This window comes from Physella acuta, unplaced genomic scaffold (assembly GCF_028476545.2).
Source record: "Physella acuta isolate Inbredline_101_S28 unplaced genomic scaffold, ASM2847654v3 ptg000628l, whole genome shotgun sequence".
NCBI classification, from domain to species: Eukaryota; Metazoa; Mollusca; class Gastropoda; family Physidae; genus Physella; species Physella acuta.
The window spans coordinates 31,110-54,836 of record NW_026732147.1 but is presented as its reverse complement, the minus strand read 5'-3'; the positions used below and the strand labels follow the sequence as shown (position 1 = coordinate 54,836).

Sequence of the window (23,727 nt, the reverse complement as noted above, 5' to 3'; positions counted from 1 at the left end):
TCGACTCGTCACTTTACTTCTTTGGGTATAATACAGTTCTTAAGAATAAAACAGATTATTTAATACATTTAACACTCAGCTAACTTTACAACATTTCAACCATTCAATTATTTCTTTGGCTAAATGGTGTTACAAATATTTTTGTTGTCTTTCGCTCCCTCACGCCGACTTCCGGTTAACCTACCAACACCACCTACCATGCTAGATAAACAGTCCGTCACGTCCTAACATAAATTTGCTCATAACTAATCGTCTGCAAGGTTCGCCTACCTATCTAAATTTCAAATAATAATCATTAAAAAAGTTTTAAAAAACCCACGTTTTCTGATTGAACTAAAAAGTAGAAAATAAACGCTATACATCACAATAATGCAAGCGATCACTCTACTATAAGCGATGAAAAACGTGGGGCGCCGAAGTAAAAGTTATATTACTATTGATTAGATAATACTATTGACTTTTATTAGGGAGCTTGTAGAGAGTCAACAGTATTAGAAACTGTAAGAAAATCACGGCGCCCCACGTTTTTGATCGCTTATAGTAGAGTGATCGCTTGCATTATTGTGATGTATAGCGTTTATTTTCTACTTTTTAGTTCAATCAGAAAACGTGGGTTTTTTAAAACTTTTTTAATGATTATTATTTTCTACTTTTTAGTCTTTGTTTGTTTGCATTAAAATCTTGCTATCGATTTTATCTTTTCACTTTTTTTGGGTAAACGAAGACAACTCGTAAAAAGACAACTCGTAAAAAGACAACTCGTAAAAAACACGTTGTGTGAATACGTTACTGACTAGAACACATAGATTTGAACCCGTGTCGAGTGGGATAGCAATCGTGTGCCCAACCACTCGACCATATCTTCTCCCCCATACTGGCCCACCTCCTGTAAGTTTAAACTCGGTTCAAACTAAATTATCTGTCCCTAAGCCTGTGGCGAAGTGGGATCGTTCGCTTCACTGCGCGCGAGGTACGCGTCGCTCCTGTAAGTTTAAACTCGGTTCAAGCTAAATTCTCTGCCCCTAAGCCTGTGGCGACATGTGATCGTTCGCTTCACTGCGCGCGAGGTACGCGTCGCTGGTTTTTTTTCTAATGGCTAGCAGAGGAGAATTATATATATAGATTATATAGCGGTCTAAAATGCTCAATAAAATGTTTCCATTGATCAATTTAGTAATAATAACAATTGAATATTCAATGGTCATCCAAAAGAAAGCTTCCCTGAAAATTTCAGCGCGCTAGCTAACTGGGAAGTGCCAGAAATTTCGATCGCAAGATTTGATTGGAAAGACAAACACACAAACAGAGAAAGCAAGTTAAAGAAAACGTGGGAAAAACCAGAGAATTCATTGATAGGCTCTATCTAGCCGACAGTTAAAAAAAGGTGACAGGGACCCCGCATGTTGGAGTAGTCTTTATCACGTGATCATGCTAGCATCGTTTGCAGAGCTAAAAGTTCAAGGTCACCAAATTTACTTTATAAATTGAGTATGAAATGAAAAAAAAAATAGCTTTGGGGTGTAGGGGGATCAATGTCAAGTTAAAAGCTAGAAAGTTAGATCTAGGCTAGGTCAAATTACACTGCTTCTTGGTTTCATGAATTATAGATTAATTCGAATCCATATTGATTGAATGTATGGGCTTCATATTAGAGATGGTTACTGGAGCATAACTCTGGTCAACCAAAGGGCGATTACTCTGGTTAATTAGTGGACAATTACTCTGGTCAGTAAATGGACAATCACTCTGGTCAGTTACTTTACAGGGATGATTTGTTGTCAGAATGTCAAGGACTGATTACGAATTTTGGTATTTTGTCAAAAATCTTTAAAAAATAATGCTGTTTTTCAGTTTGTGTGTAATTAGTACACGGTTAAACATCAGACGACCAAACACCAGACATCATCAGACGCCCACATCGCAGGCGACCGTACAACAGACGCCCATACAGTAGACGGTCACACACCAGACATCATCAGACGACCAAACACCAGACGACCAAACACCAGACGACCAAACACCAGACGACCAAACACCAGACGACCAAACACCAGACGACCAAACACCAGACGACCAAACACCAGACGCCCAAACATCAGACGACCAAACACCAGACGACCAAATACCAGACGACCAAATACTGACGACCAAATACTGACGACCAAATACCAGACGACCAAATACCAGACGACCAAATACCAGACGACCAAATACCAGACGACGAAACACCAGACGACCAAATACTGACGACCAAACATCAGACGACCAAACACCAGACGACCAAATACCAGACGACCAAATACTGACGACCAAATACCAGACGACCAAATACTGACGACCAAATACCAGACGACCAAATACCAGACGACCAAATACCAGACGACCAAATACCAGACGATGAAACACCAGACGACCAAATACCAGACGACCAAATACTGACGACCAAATACCAGACGACCAAATACCAGACGACCAAATACCAGACGACCAAATACCAGACGACGAAATACCAGACGACCAAATACCAGACGACCAAACACCAGACGACCAAACACCAGACGACCAAACACCAGACGACCAAACACCAGACGACCAAATACCAGACGGTCATACAACAGACGGCCGCACACCAGACGACCATCGCTACTTCCGGTTGCACATCAACTTGCCCAGCCTTGCCGGAACACGACGTACGACGAATCTGAGATTCCCACGAATTGTGCCAGGAAAATGGAACCAGCGATTGTCCCCCTGACGTGAAGTGCCATCACCACTCCTCCTGCACCATTCAGACGCCCTCGTCACGTGAGAGTGAGATCAATAAGGCTATTAGCCTGCACGGACACCCCTGCTCACGAGCTGATGCTAAAAATAGACCAGCTCTCGACACTTTTCTAATGTAACTGCTTAATAATGCTCTAAAATTCTGAACAATTATTCTTGTAAGCTGATTATGTTTTGTTTAATCACCACAACGTTGATCAAGTTAATTTAATGCATGAAATTGTAATGATTAAAAAAATATATATAATAATAATAAAAAAACAACGGGTTTTTAGAGCAGAGAAAATTAAAAAAAAAAACAAAAAAAAACTTTTGTAATTAGATTCTATTAATCGGAAATGATAATTTAATTTGATGGATATATTTGGTGAAACAATTGAGGTGGTAGCCTATTGTTTAACGAATTCTATCTCTTATTACGTTCATCAAAATATTTCATAAGCTTTGGTCAAATAGATTTGGATTGTTGTTAAATAGTTTGATATAGAGAATACTCACTTTTTGGTGACAACTCCTTAAAGAATACATAGTTTTTGGTGACTTTTGAAGTAAGTCCCACTTTTTGGTGATATTTTCTGGAAAAAAAACCCCAACTTATTGACAACTTTTGAAAGAAAACCCACTTTTTAATGACAAATTTGGAAGGAATACAAACATTTTGGTAAGGATTTTATAGGAAAATACAGTTTTCAAGAAAAAAACTCTTCAAACTATTCTCATAGCCGAACCACCAAATGACTACGGTCAGCCAAAAAAAAAAAAAAAAAAAACCATGAGCCTATCAAAGTCAGCCAACCATGAGCCTATCAAAGTCAGCCAACCATGAGCCTATCAAAGTCAGCCAACCATGAGCTATTATAGTCAGCCAACCATAAGCCTATCAAAGTCAGCCAACCATGAGCCTATCATACTGAGACAACAAGGAGAAACTACACTACTAAACTAAAACCTCAGCCACAAACGTCTCTCTTGGGCTCCAAGCAACGTGTTACAAAAAACGTAGTCCCTTGACTTACTTCCCCTGATCTGCAATGTCTACTGCCCATTACAATACCTAAGAAGTAATTATCCTCTTTTTTTTTTATTAGAAAAAACTCTATTTTTTTTTTATTTTCGGGAAAATTTACCACCAAAAAACTCGATGAGTGAAATTTAACCCCTTCTCCCCCCTTTCCACTACGATTATAGAAATCCTGAAAATACTTTAAATCAGAAGCATAAACGTGCATCCTGTTTCTGATACACATTTTTCCTTCTCCGCCATTTTTAGTTCGCCAATCACATCTTTGTGTATTTCTTCTCCATGTGTAAAATGTGAACATAACATAATTTTAAAAATGGGCCTTATGCTACCCCACCCCCTCCCCCATTCATCGTACTGATTTCAAATACTTTCCCCATTCACCTTACTAATTTCTAACACTTTCCCTTTAAATCCTTCTGATTTCTAGCACCTTCTACGATTCCATCTGCGCCGATGTCATTGATGTACATTCAGCTCACACATCAAAAGCTAGAACTTTGCATCACTTTTATTCTTGTCAAATTAATCCAGACCAGGTTTATAAAGAAATGCTAATCAGCTGTCAGGAACGGTCCCACAACGGCCATCCATAATTCGGAACTACGTCATCAGCAGTCCCTTAATACTCCGCACACACATTTTTCACTTGATCAAAGTTTTTTATATACATTTTTTTTACTGAAAATATCTGAAATTCAAACCGTTATGAATGCCTTAGAAATTATATTTGATTTAGCAACAATTATGTAGCCTTATAGTGTTGAATAACTGTATATACAATATTAAAATAAAGCAGGAGTGAGCTACTCACTTTTAACTATAGCGTATGTTCGTATTTAACAGAATAGGACTTTAAAATAGAATGCAAGTTTGTGACAAAGCTGCTCAGTTTTGAGAAAACGCTTTGAGGCGAAAATGTCTTAGAAGGTTTTTTTTTTTTTGTTGAGAATAGATTGACTAAAAGCGAATTTTAAACGTTTTTTGAGAAAGGGGAAATAAATTTCCACTTCCGACACCGAAAATCGCTCGAACAGTGATAGAAACTTACGTATAAGATCAGATACCTATTTAGAAATATTTCGTTTCGTCTACCATACTGAGTCGGTACTCCATCGTGTTCACACACACACAAGATTGCAAAAGCTATGTATTTCCGAAGGGTGCAAAACGTCGAGTTTTTGCCGTTGCATTAACTTCCTCATTACCTGGAGCGCTGACAACAGGGGCTTTGACCACAGGGGCTTTGGTCGTGGGCACATAGACCACAGGCGCTTTGATCATGGACACATTTACCACAGGGGCTTTGGTCGTGGACACATAGACCACAGGGGATTTGATCGTGGACACATAGACCAAGGGGCTTTGATCGTGGGCACATAGACCAAGGGGCTTTGATCGTGGGCACATAGACCAAGGGGCTTTGACCACAGGGGACCTAGATCACAGGTGTTGTTTCCACAGAGGGTCTTTGACCACATGTGGTTTGTGCAGTGTGGGTTTGATTACAGGTACTCTGTTTATGTATGGTAAGGATTAACTTAACAAGTTGCAGTATGCTGTAATATGATGAACTATTCATAATCTAGACAAAACTTGACGCAACCATATTTTCATATAATTTAAATAAAGTTTTCTTCAACCATTTTGAAAACCCACTTTAGAAGCAAAAACCATCATTTTCCAGTAGCCAATAAAGTATAAAGTATCACAGATTCCAAGGGACAGAACTGTGCTACTGGCTTATTTTTCTTGAAACACAACATCATACAGCACACACTAAAGCTAATGTGTTCAGTGAACGATTAAGTAGAACAAATAAGTAGGTTATAAAACAAATATATAAGGGTAGTACTACTGTTTATTACTAACATCAGTATGAAATGTAAGTTGTAACAGTTAACAGCAGTAATAAATGCAACTTTTGCCAGAAAAAATTCATATTTTAATGAATAAAAAAATATATATTGCAATTTTCTTAGTGAATAAACTAACTCAGAACTAAGTTGGTATTTTATAAAAAAAAATGTAAAATAGAAATACAAGGCCAAATATCAATATTAAAAGATTTAAATTTTACTTTATCTTTTATAAACTTCGTTAAAAATAACTCTTAAAGCACTTTTTAAAATTACTGTTCTCATGTAATAAAAAAAATTAAATGCATGAGAAAATTGCCAGAAAAACCACACCAAAATGTTTTTTTTAAACGCGGCAAAGAAAGGTTTCCCCACATGGTTATGTACAATAAATTTTCAAATGAAATTTCCAAAATAAAATATAGAAAAAAAGAGTACAAATGGCACAGAGCTTTCTCAAAAGAGTTATAGTGTAAGTTACAAAGTTGGGAACAAATAGCAAATATGTGTATCTATCTAACAATGACTAAAGAAGACAGGAACAGATATTTGTATCCATCCAAGCAAGGTTGGGAACAAATAGCAAATACATGTATCTATCCTACAGCAATGAAGCAAATATGCAAAGGATGTGGGGAATAAATAGAAAATATTTGTATATATCCTAGTAATGAAACACAACAGGAACAAAAAAACTAGCATTTGTATCTATCTTACAGTAACCAATTGGCTGATTCAATCTTGGTGAATTATGAATGAACATAGTTTGAAAGAAACCAGAAACCATTTATTTTTTAATTACATATTTAACAAATTGATTATAAAAACAATAATTACAAACTGTAATTAAAACACAACACAGTAAAGGTGATGTGAAGCCAAGGATTTCTTTGTTAAAGAAAATAATAATAAAAAAAAACAACTAGTCAACAATTGAAAACAAATTTCAATTTCATTGATTTATGTAACAGTTTTAAAATACCATATATATGATTCACATCAAAATATGGAGATTCAAAGTGATAGATGTCACTATGACAAAAAAGACATGCTAGAAAATAAAAGAATCAAAGTGGCACTACTTTAAAGGTGGTCTGTACACTTAAACACTGCCAATTGACTGTTCTTATTAAGGTAATAAAAAAAGAGGGTTTAGATTAGAATGAACACATGATTTTGCAAATAAAACTACACAACATTTGGCTTCTTATTAAGTTCAATGTACAGAAATACCAGAAACTACAGTTCTATTGATTGGATCTTTTCACTACATTAAAAAGGAAAATGCATATTTGGTAATGACTAATTGCATGTTCAAAACTGTATTAAAATGCAGTTTTCAATCAACAAAGTAAAACAACTATGAAATAGAAAAAACTATTTTAAAGGGAACTAACCAAAACAACATAAACAATAATCTGAATATTCAACCAAACTTGTTGATTAAACACTACATTTGTATCAATTAAAACTGTAGCATATTTACAGGTAGTATATTTACTATCAATATATGACTTAAATGTTTAAATAGTATATATATTTGTACTTTTAATCAAACAAAGCTAAAATTTCATTGAAAATAAATAATTATACAAACTGAGCAGCTAAATTTACTATAAAGCAGAAAGATGAAACTGCATTTAAAGTCTCTAGAAATAAAGAAAAAAGAGTATTGAAAAATAAAATTTTAAAAATTTCAAATACTTTTTTTATGTTAAAGAGCTAAAAATAGGAATGTCATTGTTAACCATTTAGTATAAATTTAGACAGCAATAAAAAATCACTCTATTTTCTTGTCATCCAAAATTATAGCTGTCTTCATTAAGAATGCGTTGCCATTCCTCAAAATCAGTTAGAAGTTAAAAATAAAATTTTGTCTTGTATATCACATATTATATCACAAAAATTTTAAAATTTAAATACCAGATTATCACAAATAGTTCAAAACAGTTTTAAAATATGTTTACATAATAATTATTATAAAAAATAAATCACAATATATGAATAGCATATACTTCTAAATTTACCTTTGCAAACATATTTACAAGTAAATAAAAAATAATAATTTTAAATGGATTATTGCTTAAGAATTGTGTAAAGATATTTCTTCTTAAATTTAAATGGTGAAACTCATGAAATGGAATGGTTGTGTGCAGGTATAAATTTTTACCATCAGCTGCCTTCTGTTACAAAAGTTTTGTAAAATTACAAGTCGCGGATATGATTCTTCATTAATTTTGGTATAGGCAGCTTGTCCACACTGTCCATATTGACCAGACTACTGCGAATCTTAGAAAAACATTTCTCCTGCAGGGTGAGGTAGCGACAGGTCCTTACACCCAGCTCCAGCTCAGTCTCTGTGGCCGTGGAACTGATTAAAGGATAGAGGGGCTTCTGCACAGCGTTCAACCCAGTGAACGCTTCACCAAGACTGATGCCGTTCTTATAGAATGTTAGGGTCCCTTTGTACATGTCCAGCAATACACCAATGACAGTTGAGCTGTCAAAAAAAGGGTCACAGTAGCGCTTGCTGATGCCATTGTGCCAGATACAACCTTTGTACGACAGACCCCAACTTTCCTCATCTTGACCTGGATGTACAAAAAAATAGAATTAAGTTTTTAAAAAATTAAAAAAGCCAAAAATTAATGAAAGAATCTGAATAAAATAAATATTCATATTTATTAGAAATTTTTAAAAACTAGATCTATATTTAAAAAAAAAATATATATATAAATTTAAAATTGTTATTAAAATTTTTTTTCATATGAATGCAGTTAATTATTATAAATATTATATTTTATATATATATTATTATATTTTTAAATATTTATATTTATATTTTAGAATGCATCAGACAATAGCATTCTAAATCATACCGATGAGATTTATGTACTGGTAGAGGTTGGATCTAAGCAGGGCCCTGCATGTTCCCACGCCAACCATGACAGATGTTCCTCTGGGTGGTTCCAAGAACACAATCTCCCAGTAGTGCTCACCATCAGAGAACCCCTTTGTTCCTCTCACACCTGTCATCACATAGCAGACATCAGGGACTATCATTTAACTGATAATTTTACAGTAAGAATATGCTATACCAGTTAACTTTTTAAATATATAACAGGATGTAACCAGTAACTTAATGTCAGAATAAATAATTACATGATACTTAGTGTTTAATAATAGAACATAGACCATAGAATGTAAACAAAAATAAATAATTGTTGACAGCCCCTCAATGATAGCTATTGGTCTACATATAGCAGCCATTTTAAATTAAACAAATTTTAACATTAAGCTACCCACCTACAGTACCTGTACTTTGAATAACTGGGTCAATGTAAAAATAGGCAGCCTCCATGTTGGAAGACAACTGGACCTCAGGAGGTTTGGAGTTACTGTCCCATACCCAGCTTTCATTAAAGTACTCGCGTATAGCTGGCTGGTTACCTAGTAGGAATTTTTAGAATATTTACACAAGTGATTAAAAAGCTCATGTTAAAATGCGATGCTCCACCAAAGTTCCTTTGACTATGACAAAAAACAAATATATATTAGGGTGAGCAAAATGTTGATTCTTTATTTCTAATTATTTATACAATTATATGAACTTTGTCATACAGTTGTAATCCAATTAAATTACTTAAAAAACGACAGCTAACATCCTAGAGTAGTTAAGAAACTTTTTTTAGCCATGCTTTAGATAGTGAGCACAATCAAGTAAAGACTTGGAAGTATGTGTTAATTCTTGTAAGCTATCCACTCAATATCAAAATGTAAAACTAAAACTCATAATTACACAGAGGTGCAAAATATCTAAAATTATGATGGATGATCAACAATGAAATCATAAATTAAACTGGAGAAGTATTCAAATCAAGTTAAAAGGTTTATTAATGATCATTTATTTAGAAGTCATAATTAGTTTTAATCAAGTGAGCTGCACTTTTTTTAAAACATAGAGAAAAATTCTTATAAAAATAACTTGGCTGACATTTACCACAAAGAATAAATGCTTACAGTAGCGTAGACTAATAGATAACAAGGATGAAAAATTACATCGTAGTAGAGAAAATGGAATACAAATAAAATAAAAGTTTAACTTACCCACAGGAAGAGGCATTGGTGATTAGTGATTCACAGAGAGAGAACTAGAAAAAATAAAACCTTGCATGCAACTAGACAGATGCATCAAACAAACCAAGGTCGCCAGTTTTTGAAAATAATTCGTCAACAATGTTATTATTGCTAGTCTGTAGAAATAAAAAAAAACCATCTAGTGATAAGCAGCTGATAACTTTATCTAAGAAAACTAGAACAGCTTGGAGAAATAATATGCACTTTAACATTAGCACTGCAGTTATCTTGCGGTTGTAAGGAGAAAAAATTTTGTGGCATGTCCCCTGATACATACAAGTCACAGCCATAATGTGAATCTTGCAGCTGTTTGACAGTTAGATAAGAAACTAGATTAAACCAGAAAAACTGTAATGTTACAACTGATTACATAAGCTTCATTATGCAATACACAGTACAAAAAACAAACTTCCCTGTTACAAAAAAAAAGAAATAGTGGTCATTACACAACTAAAGAGAATCGGTTATGTTTTTCAACTGTATTAATTAAAAAATCTATTTAACATACATAAGCTACAGGTTACACTAATTGCTTATGTTAAAACAATTTTTTTTTCTTTTATTCACATATGTTACATTCTTTAGGCTAGTTTGTGATTAAAAAAACAACCCATCTATGAATTCACAGGTGAAGTGTTTTAACTGGTCACTTCATGCTTCATTTGAGTGAACATCATTAGTAAGTCAAACATAACAGGTACAACACCCAGCTGTGGTCTATATGGCATCCCTTATATTCAGAGTTTTTTCCAGGCATCTCTTCGGGAAGCGGAGCACCCCCCCCCCCCCCCCCCCCCCCGAAAATTTCAAGTAGTGCCCCCCTGGAGAAAAAAGGCTGGAACACTGCTTATATTTATGGGCAGTCCAAACTTTTTAGAAGATGCACAATAGTACTGTGAAGGACTTGAGAGAGAAATGTGACCCAGGCCTGGCCTAACTCTTCTAAAATCTAAAGATGTATAACAGAAATTTTAAAAGAATTATTATGATTAGGCGAAATTTTTGTTTATTATTTTAAAATGTAGAGTTTTGTGGTTCTATGTGAGCACTCATTTTGGATAGGGATGGGGTTGGTATTTTACTATAATTTAATTTTGTTTGACATTTTACAATTGTAACACTAGGAGTAATACTAATATTAATATTCAACAGTTTTAGTTTAGTGTACTACACTTGAAGAGGAAAAGCATAGCAGTAATATACACACAGTTAAACTCTACTTATTATTAAATGTTATTTTCTCTCTGAAACAATTCATCTTTAGAAGGCTAGTCTAATTATTAGAATTGAAACACACTCACTACCGATAATTTTCATCGCTCTCACAACAATAATATTAGATTATTACTGCGTCCAGCTGTAGTGAAAAGTCGGTCAAACTATTCTTCATTTGATTGGCTGAGGTAGACACACCTTCCATTGAATAAGAAATATCAACTAATCAAAACATTTTCATTTTTTTCTGCGTTACTGTAATGTCTAAAATTAAACTCAAATGTTTCTTCCGCTTGGAAAAGAAACTTCCGTTCTAATCTAAACACAACAGCTCTTCTTCAACTGTGGATATCCGATTGTTTTACAAAAACACAAGAAATAAAAAAAATTTAAAAATAATAATTAATCAAGTCTACTCTTCCAACATCATAAAGAAATAATGTCTGATATTTTGGACTATGAAATTGAAGAAGACAAACTGTGAGTTGAATAATATAAAATTAATAAATTAAATTTGGTTACCAGACATGAGAGTGAGACTGTCACGACTCACTAGATCTAGAAATCTAGATCTAGACTAGATCTAGATCTAGTCACTACTGTACCAGACCAGGTCTTGACTGGCCAGACGACCAGCTGGCTGTTAGTTTCTCTAGATAATCTAGATTTTCCAGGTCTAGATCTAGAATCTAGCAGCCTAGCTTCTAAATGCTAAGCTTTGTACTTAGACTGCTTTAGTCTTTTCTTTAGTCATCTGCTTCTAGAGTAGATTTCCTCACGCGATCAAAGCCATATTGCGATCACATTCCCGTTTTTCGCTTCGTATAATAATTGTTTGGATGCTTTATACAAAACTACCGGTATCTGATGTACGCATGTCCATTTCTAAATATATCCAGGTCAAATTCCTTTGTTTTCTCCTTCTGGAAGACAAGTTATTAAATTTTTAAGTTGAGGTATGACGTCAGCCGGTGATCCCAGTTCCCCCGGATGAAAGCACTAGGTCCGGGATGAGACGAATAAAACCAACCAATCAAAGCTGTTTATAATTAGGTTAACTATAAATAGCTTCTACATATGTGTGGGACACTGTAAATACTATAGCTAAGGCTACTAAAGCAACCTGAGAGGTCAAATGGGGGTGATCGCAGCTGGGCTGACGATTCGGGTCGTTTTCCTCGCTGCGTAACCAATGACTTGAGCTAGACTAGCCTAGATTTAGATGCTCTATATTTCAAGCTAAGTCTAGAATCTGTATAGTTTATACATTATTCTGTGGTTTTAAATTATTTCGATCATCTACTTCTTCTAGAACTAGTTTGTGTCTCCATATACAAGCATATCTAAGCAAATGTTAGGTTTTGTCTTGTTAGTAATTATTACGTCCCTTTGTTATGATTATTAAAATTGCGTCCCTTGAGTTATCACTGGGTCATCCGTGATGTGTTGTTAATAAATTTAATTAAAGTGTTTTTTATGTGGTTTTGCAGTCTATTAATTAATAATACAATCAACAACACATTTAAAGGTGTAAATTATTTATTTTAGCTATTAAAATTGGATCAAAACGTAAAAAACTACGCTTGTTACGCAACAGGAAAATGTGACCGCCGGCAAGAAAAAAAGGGGAAAAAAAGATCGCAAGCAGGCACGTCACTAAAACATGAATATCTCAAATACTTGCGTAGGAATACAAAATGACTTATAAATATTAGAGTAGAATGGCAGCGGAATAACACGGTACTTTCAGTTTGTTTCTGTGTGAAACGGGTACAAAATAGCGCCCGATTGAAATTGGGAGTTTGGATTTTTTTGCTATATGTGACCGCGTTAGGAAATCTACTCTAGATCTAGATTAGTAGCTTGGCTTAAGACTTAAAATAAATCTAGTTCAGTAGCTAGATCTACTCCTTACTCCTGAGAGTCAGTTACTAGAATAACTAAATTATTTAGTTATTTTAGTAAATAACTAGATCTAGATAGATCTAGATCTACTCAAGACTCTAGAATCTAGATCTAGTTCTAGACTTAGTCTTAGAAAAAAAAAATGACTTAGACTAGACTAGCTTAGACTCTAGACTAAATGACTAAGGACTAAGATTAGAAATAGGGATAAGGAGATTAGATTAGACAAGATCTACATTCTAGATCTAATTATTCTAGCATCTAGATCTAGAATCTAGAGTCTAGCTAGCAGCTAGAGCAATAGAATCATTCTACTCTCAGTTTATTTTTTTAGTAGGCCTAAAAAAGCCTATTTTATTTTTACAATCATTTGGAATAATTCATATTCATAAGATAGTGACATAGAAAGTCATATTCTACTAGATCTCTAGAGTCTAAACTAAAAGAATCATATAATATTTTTGGACAATTAAAAAATGAAAATTGGCTTTTAAAATGAAAGTGTCTGACAGTCAGTTGCAGTTAGCGAAAAATTGTCTTGAGTGACTGAGTCAGTGTCTTTGTGTTGTCACTGAACCCAGATGGGCCTATAGTCTATAGTATAGATCCTAATAATAATTAGTCTTAGGCCCTAATAATTAAAATACTATTGATAGGCTAATAGGCCTAATATTATTCAGCATGCTGCTAATCTCTATTATTTTGACATTAACTTAAAACCATTAGACCTAAGTATGCTTGACTTGATTATTTGTTCCAACAGTAGAATATACTATGGCTATGGTTTACAGTAACACAGGCAAACAAATGTACAGCACCAATTGCATAATGTCTGTTATAGGGCCTACTGTTCTGGAACAATTACTGATGCAATATCAGGGTTTTACTGCACTGTCAACTTACAATTTACATTCCAGTATGACCATAATTACACTCACTTAATATAGTCATGAGTCAAGCAACACTGCAGTAACTCATGTCAGTTGTAACAGTTAGTAGTATAATTATATTGTGTTCAATGCTATGTTCACACCCTGAATTAATGATTATCTTATATGAACATCTTTGATTTTACCAGCCTCAACAATTTGTTGAGTTATAACTTTTCTTTTAGTTGTTTTGTCTTTTAGTATTTAGATTTTATTTTGGTAACATGTGGAGTAGTAGGAACTCAAATATCTAGCCCCCCCCCCCCCCCCCATAGCATATTTTAAAAATTAAATTCTAAATTTATTAAGTTCTTGTCAGATTTTTACTGGGACACCTCCAACCCAAACAATAAATTGAAGTTTCAGTTTTAACTGTGCTGAGTATGTACCTTTTGCTTGTCTCACTGAGCATTATTTTTAACAATGTTTGCCATGTGAATTTCGCTTAATTCTAGTGGTTTATTATGAAATAATTATAACAACAACAAGATATAGAAAACAGATGACAATGCTTTTATACAGAAAACACTTAAAACAATGATTGTTGAACTTAGTTTCAAGAGGTTGGTACCATTACAACAGGAAAATAATTAAAAAAAAATTCTTTCTGAAATTTCACTTTTGAAAAAAGAAAGAAAAAAAATAATGTATCATTATGTATTGAAACAACTTAATTTAAATAGAATGGCAAAAACATTTCAATTGTGAAAAAATATACCACCGAATAAAAAGTACACATACACATTTCTGTTACTTAAGCTACTATTTGTAGACATCAAAGCATACTTATAATGGCCTTGGTTTTATTTACAAGTATAATAAATAGTGACCTTATCTACAAAACTGATAAGCCAATGGGACATGCACACTTTATTAATAATCTTAATAAACACCAAATAGATGTAACTAACTAGAGGAACAAACAACAGGAGGTTTTTACATCATTTTTCTACTAATTTTCATCATTTCACCCTTTTTTGCATTCTAACTAGCGCATCATATTTTGTTTCCAAACTGGTACTGTAATTAATGTCAAGGATGTATCACGGCTAAAATGTTGCTAGCCTCTAACTCTAAGTGAAATAATTTTCAATTCTTATCTAAATGTTAAACTTTTATTAAAACATGTTTTAAGAGGAAAGCTTCTTCTCAAAAGATAAAAATAAGCTACAAAAGACTTTTTGTCCATCTCAAGAATGGTGGCTACTAGAATTATGCCATTTCTAAATTTCTTGAAGTGGTCTTTGAACTGTTAGTGTTAATTTCCTTTAATGTCCTCAACAAGATGTAAATCTTAGACCATTATTACCATCCCCACTGTGTTGTAAAAGATTTCTAGGCCTATGTTACCATTACTGAACTCATCCTGACTTAGCAAAAGTGTTTGCTTCTGATCTGGCTTAAGCTTTTGAATGTTATTAAAATTAATTATTATAAGTTTATTTTTTTATAAAGAAATTCAATATTTTATTGATTTTAAAAAAAAATTTGCAAGGCTAATATTTTCTTTTCCTTATATGCTTTATGAAGTTTTTTAATGGTTTATGCAAGTGTTAAAGTTTATGTTTGGACGCATCCAGTTTTTGTACACTATGTTGTTATTGTGATAATGAAATTGCTTTTGGCGATTCAGCAATGTTACAGTTTAAGTGGCCTTCTTTAAAGTTAACAGTATCTTAAGTTTTGAGTTGTAGTCATTTTTCTTCTCAATGTACACCTTTTTAAAAAGAATCATAGTGATAAACTGGCAGCTATTAGTGATAACAACCACTGCACAGAAAGTTTGGCTTGATACATCTTTCATTATTGTACTAAATAGCATAAATAATAACATTTTACAGGCAGTTGTCACGCTACAACATGTGTCCTTTACCATTGCTGATTAGCTTTAAGGTTAAAACCAGTGACAGTTTTAAAACTATCAAACAGCTTAACACAGTCAACTGAGAATTCAAAAACTAAGTTTATATATTAACAAAAAATAAAGATAATAAATTAATTCAATTATTAAATGAAACAGTTCTAAACTTCATTTTTAAAAAAAAAATCTGACCCAGACTTAACATAGAATGTACTAAAGATGTTAGTATTAAATGTATACAATATTGAAGCCCACAGTTAATGTACAGTAAAATAAATTAGTTAGCGATTAATTAATTAAATCAAGAAAAAAGCATTTCAAAAGTGATTTATTTCTCTTCAACAGATTATTATCTGATGTAATAATCTGTTGAATAATTAATTATGGATAACAGCAAAAAAAAAAAGGTCAAGTGTAATTACCTTGCTGTTGAGATGACCATGGTTTAGGAGTTTAGTCCCTTTATTTTACATTATCATCCTTTAGAACTGAACACAACAGCCCAGAGACCCTTACGTCAAATCTACACCATTACATGTCATTAGTAGTTTTAGACCTTTTGTCAAAGCTCCATAAGCATCATCCCCTGTAACATTCCCCATAATTACTGGTGTAGCCTCCATACTGTTTGCGGTGTAAAGGTCTCTGAGGGTGACTGTGTTGTGGTGACTCACAACCTGTGTAGCCAGCTGTATATAGGTTGTATGTGGTTATAATTGGATGAGAGGCAACAGCTGGCTCATATCATAGACAGCAGCATAAGTTTTTCTTTTTATTGACCGGGCTTTGAGAGCCTTGCAGCTGTCACCACTGTGTTGTGTGGTTTCAAGTTTGTGGCTTTTAGCCTGTACTCATCAGAGGGAGTGTGCTTTTAAAAATATCCCATTAGAGAAGTTTGCCTGATAGGCTGTGCATAAATTATGAAAGTGTCCTAAAGTGTAGGAGGTAGTCACTAATGAGTAGCACACCATATGAGTATTCTCTTGTGTCAACTATGGATTTAGATGAGATGTATTCGGATCACAACAAGCATCTTCCCATGCCATGGGAAGACAATATGTAAGTTTTAAACACTTGCTTCAAGATAAATGTGATCTTGCCTATAATTGTAAATACATTAATTTAATATAGCAAAAATATCTCCTTGGAACAACAATACTTGTGATATTAATGTGAGTTAATATAGGTTTTAATTTGAAGTTCGTCATGACAAAAATTGTAATTCTATAGAATTTCACACTATGGATCTACAACAGAATATAGATTATAGTAATAACCTAATCTGAAAGGATTTACAGACCTCTGAAAGAAGTAACCTAATGGTAAAGTTCATGTTAATCTTTCTAAATTGCAAAAAACAAATTCTACTAATCCAAGAAGCTGTTCTTTTTCTATAAGTACAAATGCATCATTTTAACAATTTTACTTACAAAGAACACCTTCCTGGCTTTATGTACAAATGTCATTTATTTAACAGGTCTACTTGCATGAAACACCTGGTAGTCAGCATTGTATCACATTAATCTGGGACAACACAATTACAAGTATTGATTAGCCATTGTGATACATGTGTTGTATCCAACTTATTGATTCTCTTCTTCTTAATTAAATCCATCTGCAAAGTTCTGCATCACATTAGATCTATAAGGTGGGGAGAGGTGGATATATACAATAGCTATACCTTAGTATAGAAGTATAGAGAAAAAACTGATAGAGGAATACTTTACTGCAAACTCAAAGCATTGGTATTATTTTGAAATGTTAAAATGGTATAATATAACATCAATAAAACGTTCTTGTTCTTTAAAAATTGTGATTTATTCAAAATAATGTCACTTGTGGCATTTTATCAAGTAATGTTACACTTTATGGTCGCTTAACTAAAATAGTTTCAAGTTCACAATCTATTTGGAGCTTGTGTGGTTCCAAGGGACACAACCCCACAATTGTCTGTGAAATCTTTGAGTTGGCTCTATAGTCACATTAAAGCTGTATAGCAGCATTGGGAACTTATCCAGTGTATTTACAGTTGTGCTGAGTTTTTACACAGTTTTTTAAACCACACATTTTTTTAATTAGATCAACACATTTAACTTGTGATTCTTTAATTTCATAAACTTTGTTGTGTTTCAGGGGTATGACCGTGACCTCTGGTCATGTCGTGTTAAAGAAGGATGGCCAGAATTTGATAGGTATCAGCATAGGTGGTGGTGCCCCCCTGTGTCCATGTCTGTATGTTGTACAGGTGTTTGATAACACCCCAGCAGCTAAGGAGGGCTCGTTGGCTGCAGGTGATGAAATCGTTGGTGTCAACGGTCAGTCCGTTAAGGGCAGAACTAAGGTGGAAGTTGCCAGAATGATCCAGTCTATAAAGGTATTGATACAAACTGTACACAGTGTAATATTACATCATAATATTTAAAAAAAAATAAAGTAATAGAACTTTAATTTCAGTTGTAAAATATATTTATTGATATACTTTCTACTCTTATGTAGGCTGAAGTCACAATCAATTATAATAAACTACATGCTGATCCAAAGCAAGGGAAAAGCTTAGACATAAGTAGGTCTTGTTTTATATTTCTTTAAAATTGCAACAAATGTAATGTAAGTTGGTGTAAGCAATCTATTTTCTTTTTCAGTCCTCAAGAAGGTCAAACACAGGGTGGTAGAGAACATGAACTCCAACACAGCTGATGCTTTGGGTCTCAGTAGAGCCATCTTATGTAATGGTAAGGTTGACTTGCATCTTGTAGTTTTTTTTACATTTCCTCATCATTGTAATAGCTTATATTACAGGTTGAAAGATAGTACATTACAATTGAAATAAATGTTGACTAATTTTGTTTTTGTTTTCTTAACATTGCTAAATTGCTCTCGAGTTTATTTTGTGTTTAATATTTTTCATTTCTTAATTCAGATGTTTTTTTTTTACTTGTTTACAAGTTATAAAAAAACTTTTCCAATCCGATTTTTTAGATGGTTTGTTGAAGAAGTTGGAAGAGATGGAGAGAACAGCTACTATGTACAGTGGCTTGATTATACAGACTCGCAGACTGCTTAAAGCCATATTTGATCTGTCTCAGTCCCATAAAGGTCAGGAAGTAAAAAAAATATTTTTACTTTACAACAGTTTTGGTACACCGGACTGGCGATGAAAAAAAAATGTTTTCTTCCTAAAAGCCCTATAAGAGCTAATTGTTTTATAACTGAAGTTGTACTGTTATCCATTGAAAAAAATTCAATATCTTTAAATTTTTTCCTATATTATTACATTAGCATGTTTAAAAAAGTGAATTACTGTTAATACATTATAGCTGTGTAGGTGGAGTAGAATTCATGTTTCTGTGCTCAAGGTCTATAAAACATTTATGTGACTAATATAGTACCCAGCCAAGTTTGTATTCAATCAGCCATATGAATGGGTGGACTTGAACCTAGAACTCAAGACATTTGACTTAGCTCACCTTACCACTATGTCCCAATAAGAATTCTTCCATTCCAGCATTTGGTGAGGTGTTCTGTGGGATTGGGGTGAGGGAACCCCAGCCCGCTGCCAGTGAAGCCTTCTCCCAGTTTGGCGAGGCTCACCGCAACATGGAGAAGTTTGCCATCAAGATGCTGAAGACAGTCAAGCCCATGATCAGTGATCTCAACACCTTCCTCCACAAGGCTGTGCCAGACACCAGGCTGACTGTCAAGAAATACCTGGACACTAAGTTTGAATACCTGGTAAGTCTGTCAGGTGTTTAAATAGTGTGTAGCAGGGAGACCTGTTTAGGTATGTTTTGTTCTGTAGCAATGCTCTGCTAGTAGATTTTCAGTTTTGTCAACTGCCAGAATTATCCTTTTACAAATACTTATGTCACTACAGCAAGGAATCAGAATCTAACTTGCAAATAGATATTCCTTTATCACTAGCATAGGGAATCAGTCATGCTTGCTAATAGTTATAGTCAAAGACACTCTGCTTAAAAGACTTCAAAACTTCCCCTGACATTTATTGAATGTGTAGTTTTAGGTTCTTGTCATTAACCCTTTGAGCCCTGGCCTCCCTGGCCTAATTTCTCCCATTTCCTGAGCTCTCAGGGCAAACCAATGTTCACTTCTCTGCTTCTAACTTTGCCTATAACTTTTGAACCGTTTGAGATAATCAAGCCAAATTTGGTATCCAGACTCAGGATCAAACAACAATGCAGCAAGATTCTGAAATTCTTTAATTTTTTACAATGTATGAAGAGAACAATGTATATAAAACCAACACAATTATTATCCACACGCCAAGGAGACTGACGTTTTACAGCACCACGTGCATCAGAACGTACTTGAACAGTTTCATTGTCACTGTCAATTTCAATGCCACTGTGTTCAGTCTCAAATTCAACGTCACTATGATTACAATATAGACCAGGAATATTATCTTCTTCATCAGAATCAATAAGTAGTTGTATTGCCTGAGATGCAGTCATTCTACTTCTTTTGTTGATATTTCGGTCTTTTGCTTCATCTTTTGCACCAACTGTATGTGTTGATGTCGATGGCTGTGGCTCAGCTTTTCGTTTCAGTGGCATTGCTACGAAATGTAAACACTTTCACTTTTCCTTAAATCTATTTTTAGAATCATAATCCCCCACTAAAAAGACATATGGGAGTTTTAGTCAGTCTTCCGCTAATTATATTTAATTAGACGATATACCGGCCGCTAGGAATATGACGCTAGATCATAGGGCCGGAAAACCGGCTTTTCGGACATATATGCCTAATGTTGAAGCCGGTTTACCGGCCTGGCGGGCTCAAAGGGTTAAGGCGGTTTCTATAACTTCATGAATACGTTGTTCCAGCACACCTCATAAATCCACTGCTTTATTTATGATGTTCATTCAATTATTTGAATGTCTTGACAGTCTTACTGTTTAAAAGTCAAGGAGATGGATGATGAAGAGTACAGCTATGCTGCCCTACAGGAACCTTTGTATAGAGTAGAAACAGGGAATTATGAGTATAGGTAGGTCCGGTCACACAAGCCTTAATAATGCTGTGATGTTATGGCCATTCAGTTTATTGTAGAAGGTTTAATATGATACAATTCTAGCTATAAGTGCTCATTCAAAAATTTGTTTGTAGGTTGATATTGAGATGCAGACAGGATGCCAGATCAAGATTTGCCAAAATGAGATCAGATGTTTTAGTCAAAATGGAACTACTGGACCAAAAGCATGGTGAATTATTAGATTTGTTTTTCATCTATTTTACTTGTAATGGGGAAAGTGAAGTAGAGTTCACCTGTTTCTGTGACTTAAGCCTATGAAAGGATAGTGTGGTCAGCACTGCTCAGCTGCCTTTAGATTCCTTAACTTGAGTCAGGTACCCATCAGTTCAGAGCTGGGTGTACTCAGATGTTCTACAGAATCTGAACCTGGATTCAAACTCGAGACTTTCTGGTTAGCAGTCATATGCTCTACCATTTGACCATGCCGAAGTCAAAGTCAATTTTTTTCAAAATGGTTATATGACATGCTTTTCTCTGCATGTTTAATATTATACATCATACAGTTTTCAAAGCTTTGGAGTGAATGTCTGTTTATATTTTTATCTCACGCAGTCCAGGACATTGTTTTCCAACTCCAGAAGTTTGTCACCGCCATGGCCAAGTACCACACTGACTGCCACGATGCCATGAAAAGTGCTGTTGTATTTCCTATTGAGGTGGACCTGTCCAGGGGCACCTTTACTTATGAGAGTGCCAACAATTTTAACGATGGGGGAGATGATGAAGAGGAGGAGGAAGAGGATGATGATGAGATGATTGGCCAGGAGAGAGACGGGTCTCAGAGTGGTGTTTTAACAGGGGACTTGCTGGGGGAATAGGTTTATAAAACCTCAACTAGGGAACTACGTGATTCATTTTATAACATTTGCTTGGGAACTAATTAAAAAAAAACATAATTTATAATTACTGGTTAGTGAATATCTTAATAAAGCTATGAAGTATATTCTCCATAGATTGATCTTCAAACCACATTGTGGATATTTCTCATTCCATTTGTTTGCCATTTGAAGGCTAGATCTGTACAATATTTTATTTCTTCAGAAGATTTCAGACTTTTTAATCATAAAAATACTTTGAACACCCATGTATAATATTACTTAGTTTGAAGGTACTCTTCCTGAGGACTGCCTCAGTATTCAATGAGACCCTTGTACACTTGAATAGCTCTAGTCCAGACTAATTTAAACATTGTCTTATTTATTTCATTATCTCCACTGTGATCTTGAGTTGTGAAATTTTTTTCTTTACTTGTTTAGAGGATAAGTGTTCAATCCTCCATGTGATCTAGCTACATGTGACATGTAGAAATCAAATAAACTGTTGTGCTCTGTCTATTATTCCTGTGTTTACAAGCCAAGCTGAACAGTAAACTGATTTGGTTTACAAGCCAACCCAATGGAGCTGTATCAAATATAGGATCAATGTAAATTAACAGCAATTTAAAATTAAAATATATTTTTTTTTCTAGCTTTAATTTTGTGCTTGTTTGTCATTCTATTATTTTTGTAAAAAAATGTTTATTTGATCTGAAATACTGCCTAGATTTAACTATATAAAGCATAATTTCACTTTTTAAAATAATAAAATGATGTGTTATGTGAATTATTATTGAATATTTTACAGTACTCTTAAGAGAAACTTACTGAAAGAAATTTTGATGTCAGTATTTATAAAAAGTACATTAAATGTCAGTATTTATTATTGATAAAAGGCAAATATAATTATTTAAAATGAAGTGATGCTGTTTTACTTTATTTGTATATTAGATTTAGTAACAGCATAGAAAATCAACCCATTGTAACCAAAAAGAATTTAAAATGTTTATTTTTTACATATTATAAAATTGATTTTACCCCTTTGTTTGAATATCATTCCTTGTGCATTTATTTTAAAATGAGGCATAAAATCTGTTCATTCCAAGTCTTTTTTTTGTGCAATAAATATTTGCTGTCTATTGATTTGTTTACTTTTTATATTTGATGCTTTGTGAAATAAAATTCTGAGTTATTGTACTTACTCTGAAAAAAGGTTTTACTCTTTACATAAAAGATTTATTAAGTCCAATTAGCTACTAAAAATTAAACAAAACTTTAATTTTCTTTTTTAACAACTTTTAAAAGCTGTTTTTGCCCTGTCACAGTATCATAAGGTCACTTGTAAGCTGTGGTTGACACACTTATTAAAAAGACGTACATAGAGTGATCTCTCTTTGTGCATAAACAACATCATAATGTACAATTGGTCTCTACCTTGCACTCTAGTTCACTATATTAAATTTAGTCGTTAATTTTCCATAAAATATTAGCAAACTTTTGTAGTACTAACCAAATAGCCTATTTATCAGTTACTTTAGGGGAAAGGAACTACAACTTGTACATGATCCCTAATTAAGTGGAACAAAGGCATTTTTGCTGATAATTATAAATTTATTTTTTTGTAAAAATTAAACAATACAATGAATTCAAGCATACCCTAAAAAGCTGATCAAAATGGCAGTTTGTTAAATAAATATATGAGCTAGCGCTAGAGACAACACACACTTATTAATAAAAAAGCAATTTAAATTATAAAACATCATTTGAAATCAGGCATATCCATTGGAAAACTTAAAACATTCTTTCTACAAAAACAATTTAAGCTGTAAAGTAGAATAATTTTCTATTTCCTTGTTTCTAAACTGTTTGAAAGAGTATTTAAATTAAAAATATCTTTAATGATATCTACTACCCATTTAAAACACAAAAATAGTTTTAGCAATTGATTGACAAGTGTTTAGAAAAGGCACAAGTGCAATTGAAAAAAATGATGTGTGACAAGGTACAAAACCAACAGATCAAGCTTGAATTTAGAGATGGTTGTTAAAAACTGAACAGTTAAATGTTTAAAAAAATATGTCACTTATGTCATATGGTAAATAACAAGCAGCCAAACCATCAATATTTCATGGTTTTAAATACAACTTTATA

At 33.6% G+C, this 23,727-nt stretch overlaps 3 protein-coding genes across 8 annotated transcripts; 1 reads left to right on the top strand and 2 right to left on the bottom strand.

Moving 5' to 3' along the window:
• Positions 1-1,958: 1,958 nt before the first annotated feature.
• Positions 1,959-5,215, bottom strand: LOC131948182 (uncharacterized). Its single transcript, XM_059309716.1, has 3 exons — positions 5,014-5,215; positions 3,283-3,298; positions 1,959-2,646 (listed from the first exon to the last, which is right to left on the bottom strand). The coding sequence occupies exons 1-3, from the start codon at positions 5,213-5,215 to the stop codon at positions 1,959-1,961; spliced, it is 906 nt and encodes a 301-aa protein (XP_059165699.1).
• A 435-nt stretch (positions 5,216-5,650) lies between these two features.
• Positions 5,651-16,379, bottom strand: LOC131948188 (SPRY domain-containing SOCS box protein 3-like). 5 transcript variants are annotated; one of them, XM_059309727.1, is made up of 5 exons: positions 16,134-16,379; positions 9,772-9,917; positions 8,980-9,114; positions 8,544-8,693; positions 5,651-8,255 (listed from the first exon to the last, which is right to left on the bottom strand). In XM_059309727.1, the coding sequence occupies exons 2-5, from the start codon at positions 9,785-9,787 to the stop codon at positions 7,870-7,872; spliced, it is 687 nt and encodes a 228-aa protein (XP_059165710.1). In that variant the 5' UTR covers positions 9,788-9,917; positions 16,134-16,379; the 3' UTR covers positions 5,651-7,869. The 5 variants fall into 5 exon arrangements, with proteins under 5 accessions (XP_059165710.1, XP_059165706.1, XP_059165707.1 ...); XM_059309723.1 differs by having other exon boundaries at positions 8,971-9,114; positions 16,134-16,376; XM_059309724.1 differs by lacking the exon at positions 16,134-16,379 and adding an exon at positions 11,103-11,140 and having other exon boundaries at positions 8,971-9,114.
• LOC131948187 (PRKCA-binding protein) lies at positions 11,302-22,714 on the top strand. Of its 2 annotated transcripts, none has more exons than XM_059309722.1 (9): positions 11,302-11,496; positions 17,845-18,085; positions 18,208-18,274; positions 18,354-18,443; positions 18,691-18,807; positions 19,217-19,443; positions 20,616-20,716; positions 20,836-20,930; positions 21,314-22,714. In XM_059309722.1, exons 1-9 carry the CDS (start codon positions 11,456-11,458, stop codon positions 21,577-21,579), a joined length of 1,245 nt encoding a protein of 414 aa, XP_059165705.1. In that variant the 5' UTR covers positions 11,302-11,455; the 3' UTR covers positions 21,580-22,714. The 2 variants fall into 2 exon arrangements, with proteins under 2 accessions (XP_059165705.1, XP_059165704.1); XM_059309721.1 differs by lacking the exon at positions 11,302-11,496 and adding an exon at positions 16,424-16,770.
• Positions 22,715-23,727: the final 1,013 nt, after the last annotated feature.